The sequence below is a fragment of the Giraffa tippelskirchi genome, chromosome 2 (assembly GCF_054371585.1).
Source record: "Giraffa tippelskirchi isolate mGirTip1 chromosome 2, T2T-mGirTip1v1.2.pri, whole genome shotgun sequence".
In the NCBI taxonomy this organism is placed as follows: Eukaryota; Metazoa; Chordata; class Mammalia; order Artiodactyla; family Giraffidae; genus Giraffa; species Giraffa tippelskirchi.
Window position 1 is genome coordinate 2,704,250 of NC_137276.1, and position 18,136 is coordinate 2,722,385.

The 18,136-nt window shown below is 47.9% G+C and overlaps 1 protein-coding gene across 5 annotated transcripts in view; it reads left to right on the plus strand.

Moving 5' to 3' along the window:
- Positions 1–10,722: 10,722 nt before the first annotated feature.
- Positions 10,723–18,136, plus strand: part of C2H10orf143 (chromosome 2 C10orf143 homolog) — a 29,702-nt gene continuing 22,288 nt past the window's right edge. Inside the window, exons 1-2 of one of the 5 annotated variants that reach the window (XM_081572986.1) lie at positions 10,723–10,870; positions 13,409–13,600. In XM_081572986.1, the coding sequence (XP_081429112.1) occupies positions 13,532–13,600 (69 nt within the window). In that variant the 5' untranslated portion in view covers positions 10,723–10,870; positions 13,409–13,531. Of the gene's footprint in view, positions 10,871–11,140; positions 11,358–13,408; positions 13,601–18,136 lie in introns of those variants that run through there. The other 4 variants (XM_081572988.1, XM_081572987.1, XM_081572989.1 and 1 more) reach the window with 4 other exon arrangements.

An 18,136-nucleotide genomic window follows, 5' to 3' on the forward strand; every position in this document is an offset into this window, starting at 1 on the left:
TTGTGCATTCTCGTTGTTTTGTTGTCCCACTTAACTTCCCAGAAACGTCGGCTGTCATTAGCTGAACCTAGCCCAGAGTGGGCAGGTGACCACACGACCACCTCTGTTGAATGCATTCACTCACTGGCTCAGCCCTGAACACCCTCGCTGGGTCCCGTCTGTGCTGGGTACTGGGGACACAGATTTTAGGGTGAGAAGCCCTTGGCCGCACGCTCCCATACATGAGCCACCTTGACCATGAAGGTGGGTGTTCAGAAGAAAGATTATTCACGTCTGTGCCACAGCAGAGGCACCCCTTGAGGAAGCTGACAGGGGCTCTGTACCCACCAGCCGTGCCTGGAGACTGGTGAGGGGACCTCGAGGCCCCCGGGACAACTAGCACAGCTGTTCTGTTTGTCCAACTGTTGCTGTGGTTTGCTTGGTCAGACTCACTGGGTTTCAGGAAGACCTGCGACGGAACGAGCAGGGTTTCCAGGGAACGAAAGGCGAGGCAGGAGAAGAAATCCTGACAGAGCTCTGTCCGAATTCAGGTCCGCCCTTCAACCTCCTGCAGCCGCATCTCTGAGGCTGACGTCTCTGTTTCTTTATCCGAACCGGAAGACAGACCTGCAGCGCTGCTGCGAGGATGACGGCAAATCAAGGGTGCAGGAGTGACCACTAAAGACGGTTCACGACCGGTGGGCGGGGACTTCCCGAGCGCTGACTGCAGGCCAGGCTCCGCCCTGGGGAGACCAGCCCTCCCGGAAGGGCACGGGAAACATCACCGGACAGAGAAGAAAGACCGCTCGCTCCCCGGGGAGGAGCGCCCTGGGGGACTGGAAGCAGGCAGATGGCGTGGGGTGGGGGCTTCGCGTCTTTCAGGAGGGGATGGTTTCCTCAACCTCTGGAAAATAAGGAGGAGAGCTATTGCCGTTTAGGGAGATGGGTTTCCAAATGAAGATGATAAACAGCACGTCACAGAATACCTAAAGAAATCGTGAATTTCAAAGGAATGAAGTAACCAATATTCTACTAGTGCCCAAGGAAGTTCTGGGAACTTTTTTTTCCTAATAAAAGGGCAAGAAAGAATGAAAAGGGTACTTATTAAATACTATGTGCCAAAAATAAATAAATAAATACTATGTGCCAGACTCTGTGCTTCTGGATATACATATATACACACATATAGACACCAGTATGTAAAACAGGGGCTTCCCAGGCGGCTGAGCGGTAAAGAATCCACCTTCCAGTGCAGGAGACGGGGGTTAGATCCCTGGGTTGGGAAGATGCCCTGGAGAAGGAAATGGCAACCCACTGCAGTATCCCACCCATGAGAGAGGCTGTAAAGAGCATGCAATCAAAGGCAACCCACAGCTACTGCACGAAGCCCTGACATCCCTGAGAGGCTTTACTCCCATTTTACAGACGAGGAGACTGAGGCTGCGAACAAACACTCCTCTCAGCACACCTCACTAGTTAAGCAGACAGAACCTTTCCAGAATCTTCCTGGACTCTGAATGATCCAGTGCTTGGCTAGGAAAGACTAGAGGTTCCTCACACCAGCTACGGTGAACTGCAAATGTGCCAACATCATGCTGGGCACTGTACAGTATCTCACAGTAAACTCTGAGTGCCCCACTACAGAAGGGACAGTACACACACACACACACACACACACACATTGTTGTTATTGTTCAGTTACTAAGTCATATCTGACCTCATGGACTGCAGCACGCCAGGCTCCTCTGTCTTCCACTGTCTCCTAGAATTTGCTCAGATTCATGTCCACTGAGTCAGTGATATCATCCAACCATCTTATCAGGATACTCTGTCACCCCTTCTCCTCCTGCCTTCAATCTTTCCCAGCATCAGGGTCTTTTCGAATGAGTTGGCTCTTCTCATCACGTGGCCAAAGTATTAGAGCTTCAGCTTAAGCATCAGTCCTTCCAATGAATATTCAGGGTTGATTTCCTTTAGAATTGACTGGTTTGATCTCCTTGGCGTCCAAGAGACTCTGAAGAGTCTTTTCCAGCACCACAATTCAAAAGCATCAATTCATTGGCGCTCAGCCTTCTTTGCTTCCCTTGTGGCTCAGCTGGTAATGAATCAGCCCGCAATGCAGGAGACCTGGGTTGCATCCCTGGGTTGGGAAGATCCCCTGGAGAAGGGAAAGGCTACCCACTCCAGTATGCTGGCCTGAAAAATTCCATGGACTGTATAGTCCATGAGGTTGCAAAGAGTGGGACATAACTGAGCGACTTCCACTTCACTTCAGCCTTCTTTATGGTCCAACTCTCACATACATATATGACTACTGGAAAAACCATAGCTTTGACTATATGGACCTTTTTTGGCAAAGTGATGTCTCTGCTTTTTAACCCACTGTCTACGTTTGTCATAGCTTTCCTTCCAAGGAGCAAGCATCTTTTAATTTCATGGCTGCAATCAACATCCACAGTGATTTTTCAGCCCAAGAAAAGAATATCTGTCACAGCTTCCACTTTTTCCCCCTCTATTTGCCATGAATTGGCAAATACACACACACACACACACACACACACACACACACACACACGTATAAACTGAAGAGTTGATTCATTGGAAAAGATCCTGATACTGGGAAAGATTGAAGGCAGGAGGAGAAAATGATGACAGAGGTTGAGATGGTTGGATGGCATCACCGACTCAATGGACACGAGTTTGAGCAAACTCCGGGTCATAGTGGAGGACAGTGAAGCCTGGAATGCTGCAGTCCATGGGGTTGCAAAGAGTCGGACACAACTGAGCAACTGAACTGAACTGAAACTCTGCCCCAGTTAAACTCTTCCTCCCCTTCCCCTGGCCCCCAGAGCCACCAGGCTGCTGTCTGTCTCTGAGGCTGACTACTCTACAGCTTCACAGAAGCAGAATTCTTTTACACGTGACCTTTTGTGACCCTATTATTTCATTTTGCATGATGCCCTTAGGGTTCATTCATGTTGTAACCGGGGCCAGAATTTCCTTTCTTTGAAGACTGAATAATATTCCATTGTATGGATAGATCACATTTTGCTCATGCCTTCACCCACCTGTGGACACCTGGGTTGCTTCCACCCTTTGGCCATTATGAATAGTGGTGCTCCCTGCTTTTTATTACTCAGTGTAGATACTCAGAAATGGAATTGCAGGATATGATAATTTTATCTTTAACTTTTTGAGGAAATACCATACTATTTTTAATAGCGTCCACACCATTTTACATTCTCATCAGTAACACACAATGGCCCCAATTTCTCCACATTCTAGCCAACACTTGTTAGTTTTATAACAGCCCTCCTAATGGGTATGAAGAGGTATCTCATTGTGGTTTTGATGTGCATGTTCCCTGATGATTAGTGATGCTGAGCATCTTCTAATGACCCTTTGCACATTACCTTTGGAGAAATGTCTATTCCAGTCATTTGTCCTTGTTTTAATCAAGCTGTCTGAGTTGTAGGAGCTCTTTATGTGTTCTGAATATTAACTCCTTATCAAATATATAATTTGCAAATATTTACTCCATTTTGTGGGCTGCCTTTCACTGCGCTAATAGCATTTTTTCACAAAAGTTTTACATTTTTATACTGTTCAATTTACCTAATTTTTCTTTTATTGACTGCGTTTCTGGCATCATATGCAAGAATCCAATGTCATGAAGCTTTCTCTTGTTTTATTCTGTTACTGTATATAATACATTAGGATAATGAAGTCTTCAAGCTATCACTTTATAGATGCTTTATATTATTTTTAAAGTCTTAAGTTTTGAGATACTAAGAATTTAAATATACTAGGTAAATAACAGGAGAGGTTTAGTATACATCTTGTGGTTGGTACCCAAATGGTCAATGTTTGGTAGTGTGCTACACTAAACTGTATCATTCTAAATATACCAATTGTATTAAAGGAAAAAAGAATCATGACACTTGTTAAAGAATAAGGCAAACTTAATGCAGGGGGACTACTGGGACAGGTATAGGAACTGCTGAAATGGGATTTTGTGAGAGCAGAGAGACTGGGCTCAACTCAATACAAGGGAAAGTGGGAATTTACAGCCAAGGAGCATGGTAGGGTGGGAGAGTGGGGTTGGTGGACGGAAAATTTCTAAGAGGAAACATCATGTATAAGGGGAGATTCTGGCTAAATTAACCTAGCAGGATTCTTGCTGAAAGCAGACCACTGTGATCGGACATCCCCTGGGGGATGGTGGAGGATGAGGAGCCCCATCGGGTACCAAGAGTGATCAGAGATCAAGGGCAAGGGCTTCCGGCTAAGTTGACTCAGCAGAATTTGTGCCGAAATTGGAAAACGCAGGGGTCAACCTGGGAGCCTGAAGGTCACAGCCTAGTTGATAAGAGAATTCAGAGAAGCCTGACAAGAATTTGGTCAAGAAGACCACCTGTTCCTTCCTCGGGGACTAAGCTTTTGTGCCCCTATAAGCCAATGTTTGGATCAAGCATCTGAAAAAACAGCCCTAGGTGCAAAGAGCAGTGAAACTGAAATGGATGGCGAAGCAGGTCATTTAATCTCAACTGCAAGACACACACACAGAGCTTTCAAAGCAGAGGTAGTAATATAGGTCTACAACAGTACTTTATTTTCAATTCTGAAATGCAAAACGTTCTAAGACTTAGGAGTTTTCCCCTAAGTGAAAGTGAAGTAAAAGTCGCTTAGACATGTCCAACTCCTTCCAACTCCATGAACTATACAATCCACGGACTTCTCCAGGCCAGAATACCGGGGTGGGTTGCCTTTCCCTTCTCCAGGGGATCTTCCCAACCCAGGGATCAAACCGAGGTCTCCTGCATTGCTGGTAGATTCTTTACCAGCTGAGCCATAGGGAAGCACTAAGTTTGGAGCAAACTCATTTGAACTAACATGAGCCTGAGACTGAGACTATTTATAGCCTTTATATATCCCACTTCTGGGTAATATTTGTCACTATTCACACATTTTTGCTACAGAAATACTGTCTTTGATCATATGTGGTTCCAGACCCCAGTGAAGGTTTCTTGTAGTATATATACTGCCCTTTCAAACAGAATCCAAAAATTTTGAATTCCAAAAACACATCTGGCCCCAAGGTCCCCCACACTCATATTTACTGAGCTCTAACTGACATTTATTGTCCTCTTGGTTCACTGTGTACAATGCAATGATCTGATATATGTATACACGACAAAGTGATTACTAGAGTGTGGCATGTTAACACATCCAGCACCTCACATAGTTACATTGTGTGTGTGTGTGTGGTGTGAGATGTTTTAAAACCTACTCTTAGGCATCTTTCAAATATATAATACAGCACTTTTAACTATACAATCATCATGCTGTTTATTACAAGCCCAGAACTTAGTTACCTTGTCAGTGGAAGGTCCCAGTGGTTTTGGATACAGGATTAACTAGTAGCCCTGGAACTATGACCAGTAGTCATGAGTATTTAGTCTGTGTCAGTCGTTGTTCTCAGGACTCTATGTGAGTCCCTCATTCAGTCCTGCCAACACCACGTGGAAGTGAGAGTGTCAGTGGCTCAGTCGTGCCCGACTCTGCAACTTCATGGACCGCAGCCCATCTGGCTTCTCTGTCCATGGGATGTTCCAGGCAAGGATATCGGAGTGGTTTGCCACTTCCTTCTCCAGGAGATCTTCCCAACCCAGGGATCAAACCTGGGTCTCCTGCACCGCAGGCAGATCCTTTACCGACTCAGCTACCAGAGAAGCCCATCCTCTTTTATAAATGAGAAAACTGAGGTAATTAGCTATGTAATCTGCTGAATATCATGCAGCAAGTAGCCCAGCTGAGTAGGGCTTCATGTGCTGCACCACAATGGATAAGGATGGGTCTTTATAACAAAACAGCTTCCAACTGCCGAATAGTAAACTTACAGTGACTAAAATATCAGAGATGAGGCAAGAAGTCTGAAGATTGGTGGGCTGCTGGTTTTGGTTGGTTCAGAAGCTGCTTCTGAACTATTAAGAAAGCTGAGCACTGAAGAATTGATGCTTTTGAACTGTGGAGTTGGAGAAGACTCTTGAGAGTCCCTTGGACTGCAAGGAGATCCAACCAGTCCATCCCAAAGGAAATCAGTCCTGAATATTCATTGGAAGGACTGATGCTGAAGCTGAACTCCAATACTTTGGCCACCTGATGTGAAGAACTGACTCATTTGAAAAAACCCTGATGCTGGGAAAGACTGAAGGCGGGAGAAAGGGACGACAGAGGATGAGATGGTTGGATGGCATCACTGACTCAATGGAAAAGAGTCTGAGTAAACTCTGGGAGTTAGTGATGGACAGGGAGGCCTGACATGCTGCAGTCCATGGGGTCGCAAAGAGTCGGACACGTCTGAGCGACCGAATTGAACAGCTTTCTTTATAGTCCAAATCTCACATCCATACATGACCACTGGAAAAACCATAGCTTTGACTATATGGACCTTTGTTGGCAAAGTAACGTGTCTGTTTTTTAATATGCTGTCTAGGTTGGTCATAACTTTTCTTCCAAGGAGCAAGTGTCTTTTAATTTCATGGCTGCAGTCACTATCTGCAGTGATTTTGGAGCCCCCCAAAATAAAGTCAGTCACTGTCTCCATTGTTTCTCTATCTATCTGCCATGAAGTGATGGGACTGGATGCCATGATCTTAGTTTTCTGAATGTTGAGTTTTAAGCCAGCTTTTTCACTCTCCTCTTTCACTTTCATCAAAAGGCTCTTTAGTTCCTCTTCACTTTCTGCCATAAGGGTGGTATCATCTGAGGTTATTGATATTTCTCCCAGCAATCTTGATTCCAGCTTGTGCTTCATCCAGCCCAGCATTTCTCATGATGTACTCTGCATGTAAGTTAAATAAACGGGGTGACAATATACAGCCTTGATGAACTCCTTTCCCAATTTGGAACCAGTCTTTTGTTCCATGTCCAGTTCTAACTGTTGCTTCCTGTCCTGCATACAGATTTGTTAAGAGGCAGTTCAGGTGGTCTGGTATTGCCATCTCTTTCAGAATTTTCCACAGTTCATTGTGACCCACACAGTCAAAGGCTTTGGCATAGTCAATAAAGAAGAAGTAGCAATGCCCAAGAATGCTCAAACTAGCACACAATTGCACTCATCTCACATGCTAGTAAAGTAATGCTCAAAATTCTCCAAGCCAGGCTTCAGCATTACGTGAACCGTGAACTTCCAGATGTTCAAGCTGGTTTTAGAAAAGGCAGAGGAACCAGAGATCAAATTGCCAATATCCGCTGGACCATCGAAAAATCAAGAGAGTTCCAGAAAAACATCTATTTCTGCTTTATTGACTATGCCAAAGCCTTTGACTGTGTGGACCACAATAAACTGGAAAATTCTGAAAGAGATGGGAATACCAGACCATCTGACCTGTCTCTTGAGAAACCTGTATGCAGGTCAGGAAGCAACAGTTAGAACTGGACATGGAACAACAGACTGGTTCCAAATAGGACAAGGAGTAGGTCAAGGCTGTATATTGTCACCCTGCTTATTTAACTTATATGCAGAGTACATCATGAGAAACGCTGGGCTTGAAGAAACACAAGCTGGAATCAAGATTACCAGGAGAAATATCAATAACCTCAGATATGCAGATGACACCACCCTTATGGCAGAAAGTGAAGAAGAACTAAAGAACCTCTTGATGAAAGTGAAAGAGGAGAGTGAAAGAGTTGGCTTAAAGCTCAGCATTCAGAAAACTAAGATCATGGCATCTGGTCTCATCATTTCATGGGAAATAGATGGGGAAACAGTGGAAACAGTGTCAGACTTCATTTTGGGGGGCTCCAAAATCACTGCTGATGGTGATTGCAGCCATGAAATTAAAAGACGCTTACTCCTTGGAAGGAAGGTTATGGCCAACCTAGATAGCATATTTAAAAGCAGAGACATTACTTTGCCAACAAAGGTCTGTCTAGTCAAGGCTATGGTTTTTCCAGTGGTCATGTATGGATGTGAGAGTTGGACGGTGAAAAAAGCTGAGCGCCGCAGAACTGATGCTTTTGAACTGTGGTGTTGGAGAAGAGTCTTGAGAGTCCCTTGGAATGCAAGGAGATCCAATCATTCTATCCTAAAGGAGATCAATCCTGGGTGTTCATTGGAAGGACTGATGTTGCAGCTGAAACTCCAATACTTTGGCCACCTCATGCGAAGAGTTGACTCATTGGAAAAGATCCTAATGCTGGGTAGGATTGAGGGCAGGAGGAGAAGGGGATGACAGAGGATGAGATGGTTGGATGGCATCACTGACTCGATGGACATGGGTTTGGGTAGACTCCGGGAGTTGGTGATGGACAGAGAGGCCTGGCATGCTGCAATTCATGGGGTCGCAAAGAGTCGGACATGACTGAGTGACTGAACTGAACTGAACTGAGATGTTTCTCTGAAACTCTCTTGCTTTTTCGATGATCCAATGGATGCTGGCAATTTGATCTCTGATTTGTCTTTCTTTTCTAAATCCAGCTTGAACATCTGGAAGTTCATGGTTCACATACTGTTGAAGCCTGGCTTGGAGAATTTTGAGCATTACTTTGCTAGCGTGAGATGAGTACAATTGTGCGGTAGTTTGAGCATTCTTTGGCATTGCCTTTCTTTGGGATTGGGATGAAAGCTGACCTTTTCCAGTCTACTGCTGAGTTTTCCAAATTTGCTGACATATTGAGTGCAGCACTTTCACAACATCATCTTTTAGGGTATGAAATAGCTCAACTGGAATTCCATCACCTCCACTTGCTTTGTTCGTAGTGATGCTTCCTAAGGCCCACTTGACTTCACATTCCAGGATGTCTGGCTCTAGGTGAGTGATCACACCATAACGATTATCTGGGTTGTGAAGATCTTTTTTGTACAGTTCTTCTGTGTATTCTTGCCACCTCTTCTTAATATTTTCTGCTTCTGTTAGGTCCATACCGTTTCTGTCCTTTATCGAGCCCATCTTTGCATGAAATGTTCCCTTGGTATCTCTAATTCTCTTGAAGAGATCTCTAGTCTTTCCCATTCTATTGTTTTCCTCTATTTCTTTGCATTGATCGCTGCGGAAGGCTTTCTTATCTCTCCTTGCTATTCTTTGGAACTCTACACTCAAATGGGTATATCTTTCCTTTCCTCCTTTGCCTTTTGCTTCTCTTCTTTTCACAGCTATTTGTAGGGCCTCCTCAGACAACCATTTTGCCTTTTTGCATTTCTTTTTCTTGGGTATGGTCTTGATCCCTGCCTCCTGTACAATGTCACAAACCTCTGTCCATAGTTCTTCAGGCACTGTCTATCAGATCTAATCCCTTGAATCTATTTCTCACTTCCACTGTATAATCATAAGGGATTTGATTTAGGTCATACCTGAACGATCTAGTGGTTTTCCCTACTTTCTTCAATTTAAGTCTGAATTTGGCAATAAGGAGTTCATGATCTGTGCCACACTCAGCTCCCAGTCCTTACAAGGTGATTAAGTTCTGGGCTGGTAATATACAGCATGGTGATTATAGTTAACATTGTTGTATTGTGTATTTGAAAGATGCTTAAAAGTAGGTTCTAAACCGTTTCACACCACACGCACACACACACATACACACACATACAATGTACCTATGTGACGTGTTGGATATGTTAACTGTACCTCATTCTAGTGATCATTTTGCAGTATATACATATATCAGATCATTGCATTGTACACAGTAAACTAACAGAACAGTAAAAGTCTGTTAGAGCTCAGTACATACGACTGTGGGGGGCCTTGGGGGCACATTCCTCTTTAAACAGTAAAGAACCTCTGTCCCAGAGACAGCTGTGCCCCAATAGACCCATCAGCCCATCACTGTCAAAGGATTAGCTTATACCAACTTTAATTAAGCAGAAAGGATCTCGGGCTCTGCGCTTGGTGCGGAACGGAGGGGGTGCTCCGCGGTGGGGTGCACGGTCCAGCCTGGACTCACTGGCGGACTCGTGAGGCTCGGCCCCCTGAGAAGAGGGTGGCGCAGCTGAGCACAGGGCTGGGTCGGGGAGCCACGCCCAGGGTTCCGGGGGTGAGACGGCACACGACGCGAATCCCACACCGCACGACGGCGCGGGCAGCACGACCTCGCTTGCCTCTTCCGCACCGCCCGAGGGCCCGGGCAGCTCAGAGCTGCGGCTTCAGAGACCCGGGGGTGCTCCCAGCGCCTCTGGACGAAAGGCAACCGCGCACCGGGCAATACCAGGCTGGAAGGCACCACGTGCCGGGGCGTGGCTCCCGCCCGGAAACCAGGCGGACTCCCAAAGACTACAACTCCCGGAGACGCCAGCGCTCCTCCCCTCTGATTGGCCCGCTGCGCCACGTATCAGCCAACCATCGACGCAGACGGGGCTCAGCAACCAATCACAGGAGGGGAGGAGGGCGCTCCTCCAGCCGACCTCAGGTCCCAAGTCGAATCGCGGCGAAACCCTAAACAGGTTCTCTGGAGCCCCAAGGCCGACTCAGTGACCGGAGAAGTGACAGAATCAACGACCGGGGGGGGGACGGTGACCGGAGAAGTGACAGAACCAACGACCTGGGGCGGGTGACGGTGACCGGAGAAGTGACAGAACCAACGACCTGGTGGGAAAATCCCCTCATCTCCTCAAGGCTCTGGCCTCCGCTACTCCAGCCTGTCGCCGCGCCAGCCGGAGCTCACGGGTTCCTGGCGGCGCCCCGCCCCCAGCCCCTTATTGGTTCCCTTGGGGCACGTGAGCGAGGAAGGCGCGGCCTCGGCGGCGCGGGCTGGGGCGGCAGGGCGGCACCTGGCCGCGAGCGTGGGCTGAGAGGCCTGGCCGCCTGGGGCCTGGGGTCGCATGGACACCCTGGCGCTGGGCCGATGGCGACGGCGGAGGCCCGAGGATCTGCAGGTCCCGGGGAACGCGGTGAGTCCCCCGGGGCCCGGGCCTTGTGAAGGGGAAGGCGGCGGCGCTGGGCGGACGCCCACCGCGTCTGGCGACTACTGGCGCATGAAGCGGGAGGACGCCGGACCCGGGCGGGCGGTGCGTAGTGGGCGGGGCCTGGGTAGGGCGGACAGCCCCTCGGGTCGCGCCTGCGCACAGATGCGGGCCCGGGCGGACGGTGCGCGCCCTCTTGGGCGGAGCGCAGTGGGCGGGGCCTGGGTGGGGCGGGCCGCCCCCTCAGGCTGCGCCTGCGCAGAGACGCGGACCAGGGCACCTCGGGGCCCTGGAGACCCAGAGCTGAGCACTTGTGCTCAGGGTTGGTGCGGAGGCCTTGGTGGTTCCGTGTCCAAAGTCCCACCTTCTGCGCGCAGCTGTTCCTGAGTCACGCCGCCACGTACAGGCGCTGGGCTGGGTGTGGTATGGGTGCCAGGCCAGCAGACACTCCAGTTGTTTGTTGCGAGAGAGCAGGGTAAGAGGTGATGGGTAATGGGAGGGTCCCTGATCAAGCTCGGGTTGGGTGCGTCGTCGAGTCTATGCGAGGCTTGAAGGGAAAATTAGTGTGGGCAGGAAGTGCGTAGGCTTTCAAGGAACCGACAGAAGCCCTGTGGGATTCGGAGCAGGAGGGCAGAGCCTCTGAGCTGCGCTCTTGTCCAACACCTCTGCCTGCGAATCTCTGGTTCTCACTTCATCTTGTTTACTTTATGGATCCTTCTAAGAGCAGCAGCCATCTGCCGCTGTACCGAGCAACAGAATTATTTATATGCTGCTTCTACACCTCCCGGCTCCATAAGCACGGCGTGTGCCTTCCCAGTTAGTGCAGGCAACCTTTTTCTCCAGGGTTTTGCACAACCTCTCAGGAGTGAGGAGCTTTCCCTCCAGCAGCCTCTTTCCTCGCTGCCCGCTGCCTGACCATGAGCTAGTGTCACTTATGTTCTTGATGCAGCACCCCTCTCCCTGGTATCACCTCACAGGGCATAGGTTAAGCTTCTGTAACAGGGAGACTTCAGACCACCCTGGCTCAAACCTGAGGGAAATTTGGTTCTGTGCATAGCAGTATGGAGGTGAGCCCAGGGCAGTGGAACAGTTCAGTTTAGCTCAGTGGCTCAGTCGTGTTGACTCTTTGCGACCCCATGGACTGCAGCACGCCAGGCCTCCCTGTCCATCACCAACTCGCGGAGTTTACTCAAACTCATGTGCATTGAGTCAGTGATGCCATCCAACCATCTCATCCTCTGTCATCCCCTTCTCCTTGCACCTTCTAGTGATACCGCAACTAGTGGTACCCAGATCAAAGACATCCACGCACCCAGTCTCATTCTGTCCATGGCTTCAGCAGCCCCTCGTCCTCCAGTTGTGTCTGACTCTTTGCAACCCTGTGCACTGTGGCCCGCCAGGCTCCTCTGTCCATGGGGTTTCCCAGGCAAGAAGAGTGGAGTAGATTGCTTGCTTCAGGGAATCTTCCTGACCCAGGGATCGAACCCGCGTCTCCTGTGTCTCCTGCAGTGGCTGGTGGATTCTTTACCACTGAGCCACCTGAAAAGCCCCATCCTCCAGACAGTGGGAAGTAAATAGGAGAGTGACATGATCATCCTGACATTTAAAGGGCTGCCCTTTCCACAGAGCAGCTCTGTGGGAAATGAAGGGGATGGTGCTCAGAGGGAGGCACAATGTGTAGAGCGTGCGAGGCGATAGAGGCTCAGACTGAGGGGAGTGGGGCGGTGACAGTGCTCAGACTTGGCTGAGTATTTTGGAGGAAGAACGGACAGATCTTGCTAGTGGAGTGGTTGTGGAAGGGAATGTAAAGGGAGGAGTCCAGATGACCCCCAGGGTTGTGACGTGAGCACCTGGGTGTGCAGTGGTGCTGTCACTGCAGGAGAGGACATCTTGGAGACATTTAGCTGAGGTGTGGCAGATTCTGCCAGTCCTCAAGTGACCACCATGTGGGTTATCAATTTCACAACAACCTGTTATGATGCCCATATTACCAATGAGGAAACTGAAGTACAGAGATTAATCGACTAGCAGGTGGTGGCAGTAGGTCCTAAACCCTACCAACGCCCTCCAGAACTTGTGTTCTTAACCGCTGGGCTATACAGCTTCCTATGGGGGGCTTGTGGAACTAAAACATGAGACTTCAAAAGGAAGTCCAAAGTTGCCCATAAAATGATGAAAGGTGTGACGCGCTGGACTGTCATGGGTGGGGAGCCATGGGTCACTGTTGATCAGAGGGAACAGGAAAGACCTAATAGAAGACAGCTTGAGTGATCTTTCAGATTGGAGTTGGTGGGTGAGGTGCCCAGGCTGAGGCTCCAGCACTTCCAAACTGTCACCAGACAAGGATGAGGGTGTGTAGTGCTGGGCTGTGTCCTGTCTCCTGATCTGACAAAGTTCTTGTTTATGTTGCATTGTGTCCTAGTTTTTGATCTGATGATCTGGGCTGAGCTTCATAAAGTTGCCAAGTTCTTCCCTCCATTTTCCACTCTCTCATTCCCTATCTCTCTGTCACACACATCCATTCAGAGTCCGGTTACTCGGGAAGCGTGAGTCCCCTCGTACCTCTGTGACAGCCCAGTGGCTCTGCACCCTGTGTGTTCAAACCAGCAGAGGAGATTAGGAGCTGCAGCCATCAGGACCATCTCTGGAATGAGGAGTCTCACGAGCCAGGGTCAGGAGTCTTCTCCTGTCATCTTGGGATGTCCTGATCATGGTAAGGTTAGTGAATATGGTAACAGTTAAATAGGTAACGTGTAGCAGTTAAACAGCAGTAGTGCTTATCCTTTCTGTTGCATAGACTTTTTTTAAATTTTTTTCTTTTCTGAGCACCTATTGTATACCAGCACTGTCCTAGGCTCTGGATGAAGAGAAGTGAGGCCTTGCTTAGGTTGACCCTGTGACTGGGCATCCAGTGCCTGGCTCCTTGCAGTCCGTAACCTCCACACTCACCACACCTTTCAGAAGGGAAGTGTCAACCCAGAGCGCCCGAAAATGCATGTCTACGCCTCAGCCTTTCATCTCCCTGAAGACTTTTTCCAAAAAAGCTCTGTAAAGAGCAGGCTCTCTGGGAAGAGTACAGAGGTTTCAGTAACAAGAACAAAAACACTGTTTGTCCACAGAGTTATCGTTCCCAGTGCACTTCAGTCTTTTGTATATTTTTATTTCCATCTGGTTTTATTTTTTGGTTTTCTTCCTGAGCGAATTCCTTTAATGCACATTCCCTGGTGGCTCAGATGGTAAAGAATCTGCCTGCAATGCAGGAGACCTGAGTTTGATCCCTGTGTTGGGAAGTGCCCCTGGAGAAGAGAATGGCAACCCACTCCAGTATTCTTGCCTCAAGAATTCCCTGGATGTAGGAGCCTGGCAGGCTACAGTTAATGGGATTGCAGTTGGACACAAGTGGCTAACACTTTCAGAGTTCATGTAGGTTCTGCACTGCAGCAGCAATGTCACTGCCGACTAAAGCCACTAACAGGTCAATGTTTTCAACACAGAATTTAGCTCACCAGCCCTTATGTGGCTTTGCTTAGCTGTGCTATGTAGGTTCTTCTGCAGATCTGGAAGTGGTTAGGTGCACATTCTATTGGCAGACATATTCTTCCTTCCGGGGACACCTGTGCACTGGTCATGCCTTCAGTACCAGGGTGAGCACGCTTGAACTTTGCGGGAGGGCAGGTAATTGAGTTGCATCTGAGATGGTTTTGATTCAGCTGTTGAAATTTAGATGTGAGTAAATTGTAAAATTCCTACCATTTTCACCAATCCTTGATGTTATGAATGGCTGCCCTTAAATTAGAGGGCTGATGATATTTTATATCCACTTTCTCTGGATAACTTATAGGTCTACTTTTGCTAACACTTGAAAGGTTGTCCAGTAAAGCTAAGTGTTCTTGTCAGCAGAACCACTCAGATGTATCGATGTCTCTAACTCCATCCAACGGGGTCCAACTTACAAAGTGAGAAATTCAGAATTAAATTTGCTTTTTCTGCCTCCTAGGACGTAGGTTTCCTTGCTCACCTGCTGAGTGAGATCCCCACTGTGAACACCTAGTGTATAGTAGCTGATGGTGTGGATCCCTGACAAACCGTTCGGCTCTGTCTTTTGGTGGCCACTCTTTTCATTCTAAATAATTGCAACCGACTCCTCAAGAAACCATTTACTTCTCTCACCTGTTTTTTTTAGTTTAGAAATTATCCATTGAGCTACTTTGTATTCTCTGGTCTACTCAGTTTAATTGTACTCAGCTATCAAAAGCAGAGTCATTACTTTGCCAACAAAGATCCGTATGGTCAAAGCTTTAGTTTTTCCAGTAGTCATGTATGGATATGAGAGTTGCACCATAAAGAAGGCTGAGTGCCAAAGAATTGATGCTTTTAAACTGTGGTGCTGGAGAAGACTCTTGAGAGTCCCCTGGACTGCATGGAGATCAAATCAGTCAATCTTAAAGGAAATCAATCCTGAATATTTATTGGAAGGACTGATGCTGAAGCTGAAGCTCCAATACTTTGGCCACCAGGTGAGAAGAGTGGACTCACTGGAAAAGACCCTGATGCTGGGAAAGATCGAAGGCAGGAGAAGCGGATGACAGAAGATGAGATGGTTGGATGGCATCACTGACTCAATGGACATGAGTTTGAGCAAGCTCCAGGAGATGGTGATAGACAGAGAGGCCTGGCGTGTTGCAGTCCAGGGGGTCACAAAGAGTCCGACACGACTGAGCAACGGAACAACAATCCTCCCATCTAGAGAAAGGAAATTTGTCAATCACTTCATCTTCAGTTGTAACTCTAGTCAGACATTCATGCTGCCAGCCACACGCAGTCTTGATCGTTTAGTTGTCAGCAGATGTCTCTGTACGTGACACGGAAGAGGCACGGTGAGGCCAGGTCAGGGAGGAAGGGCCTCTCCACGGCCAGGGCCCTTTAGGCCAGGTCAGGGAGGAGGTGCTGCCCCACGGTCAGGGCCCTTTAGGCCAGGTCAGGGAGGAGGGGCCTCCCCACGGCCAGGGCCCTTTAGGCCAGGTCAGAGAGGAGGTGCTGCCCCACGGCCAGGGCCCTTTAGGCCAGGTCAGAGAGGAGGTGCTGCCCCATGGCCAGGGCCCTTTTAGGGGTCTGCTGTGCTCAGCGGTGACCCGCGGGGGACCACAACCAGGCGCCCCGAACCAAGCAGGGCACACCAGAGGCGTTCAGCACCCACTTTGTGACTGCTTACCATGAAGAGTGTGTATGTGTGTTTGACTGAAAAGAAATGATGGAAGACTTACACTGATGCATAAAATTGTTGGTGTCTTTGAAGTATATATCATTTATCCAGGAAAAAGTATAGATCGCCTGGTATAGTGTGCCCCTCCAGGTCAGTCCCCGTGGCTATGACTTCTCAAATTTCCCTTTCACACTTACCATCAAGACCACATGGATTAAAGTTTTAAAATTTTACGTGTACAGTGAAGTGACTTTTGGTGAATCCAGCCGTGCAGCCATCACCGCAGTGAAGACTGCGTTCTCAGAAAGATCGCTTTGCGCCCATTCACACCCCCGGGTCTAGTCAATCACCGATCTACTTCCCGTTTCTCTAGATTTGCCTTTTTTAGACATTTTGTGTAAACAAAAGTATATAATGTATCATTTTGCCTCTGATTTCTCTCACTTTTATAATGTTTTTGAGGTTCATCCACAATGAAGCATATATTAGTAGCTTTTTTATTGTTAAATATTTCATTGTATAGATATACCACATTTTGTTTATTCATTCATCAGTGGATGAACATTGGGGCTGTTTTTCCTTTTTGGGTGTTATGAATAGTACTGAAAACGTTGAAGGATCACATAGAGGTCATTGTGTGGATGTAGGTTTTCATTACTGCTGGATAGACACTCCTACTGGAACGACTGGTTCCAATGTTAAATTTATGTTTAACTTCCTAAGAACTGCCAACTGTTTTTTAAAGTGGTGGCAGCATTTTACACCCCTTTGTTGTTGCTCAGTCACTCAGTCGTGTCCGGCTCTTTGACCTCATGGATTGCAACACGTCAGGCTTCCCTGTCCTTCACCAACTCCCAGAGTTTGCTCAAACTCATGTCCATTGAACTGGTGATGCCATCCAACCATCTCATCCTCTGTTGTCCCCTTCCCCTTCTGCCTTCTATCGTTCCCAACATCAGAATCTTTTCCAGTCTTTTCATATCAGGTGGCCAGAGTATTGGAGCTGGAGCGTCAGCTTCAGCATCAGTCCTTCCATTGAATATTCAGGGTTGATTTCCCTTAGGATGGACTGGTTTGATCTCCTTGAGGTCACAGGGACTCTTTAAGAGTCTTCTCCAGCACCACAATTCAAAAGCATCCGTTCTTCAGTGCTCAGCTTTCTTTATGGTCCAACTTTACATCCCTGCTGGCATCCTAAGACGGTTCTGGTTTGTCCACATCTTGCTCACGTCTGTCGTTTTGATTATAGTCATTCTAGTAGATGTGAAGTTAGGTGTTCTCAGCAATCTAAATTTTTCTTTCCCGAATGATGAACATCTGATGTTGAACATCTTTTTATGTGCTTATTAATCATTCATATCTTTTTGGTGGACTGTCTATTCAGATGTTTTGCCCATTAAAAAAATAGCTTTCAGTTCAGTCGCTCAGTCGTATCCAACTCTTTGTGACCCCATGGACTGCAGCACACCAGGCTTCCCTGTCCATTACCAACTCCCAGAATTTGCTCAAACACATGTCCATCAAGTCTGTGATACCATCCACCCATCTCATCCTCTGTCATCCCCTTCTCCTCCTGCTGTCAGTCTTTCCCAGATTAAAAAATAGCTTTATTTATGTGTAATTTTAAATGGGTTTCTGAACTTAGTTCCAGTGTTTGTGGTGGAGGCTTCTCCCAGCAGTTCTTGGACACCAACAGAATGTCTAGGGATTCAACTCAGTCCTGACACTGACTGCCCAGAGCCGGCCTCAGAGCCCATGGGTAGAGGGCTCAGGCCCCCAAGGCCACCCTCCACTCCAGATGCCAAAGCTCAAGTTGTTACCAATGGCTGTAAGTCAGAGATTCCCACCACCCCCTCCTTAGAGCCAGTTACCTCTGGAGCAGCTCACAGAACTCCGGCAGCCCGTTTACTCACCGGATGACTAACTGTCTCTAAAAGGGTATCAGCAGATGTGAATCCACAGCCATAGGAGACACACATAAGACAAGGTCTGGCACAAAGGAGGTCTGACCTCCTGGAGCTCCGGCTCGAGTCTCCCCGTCCTGAAAGTGC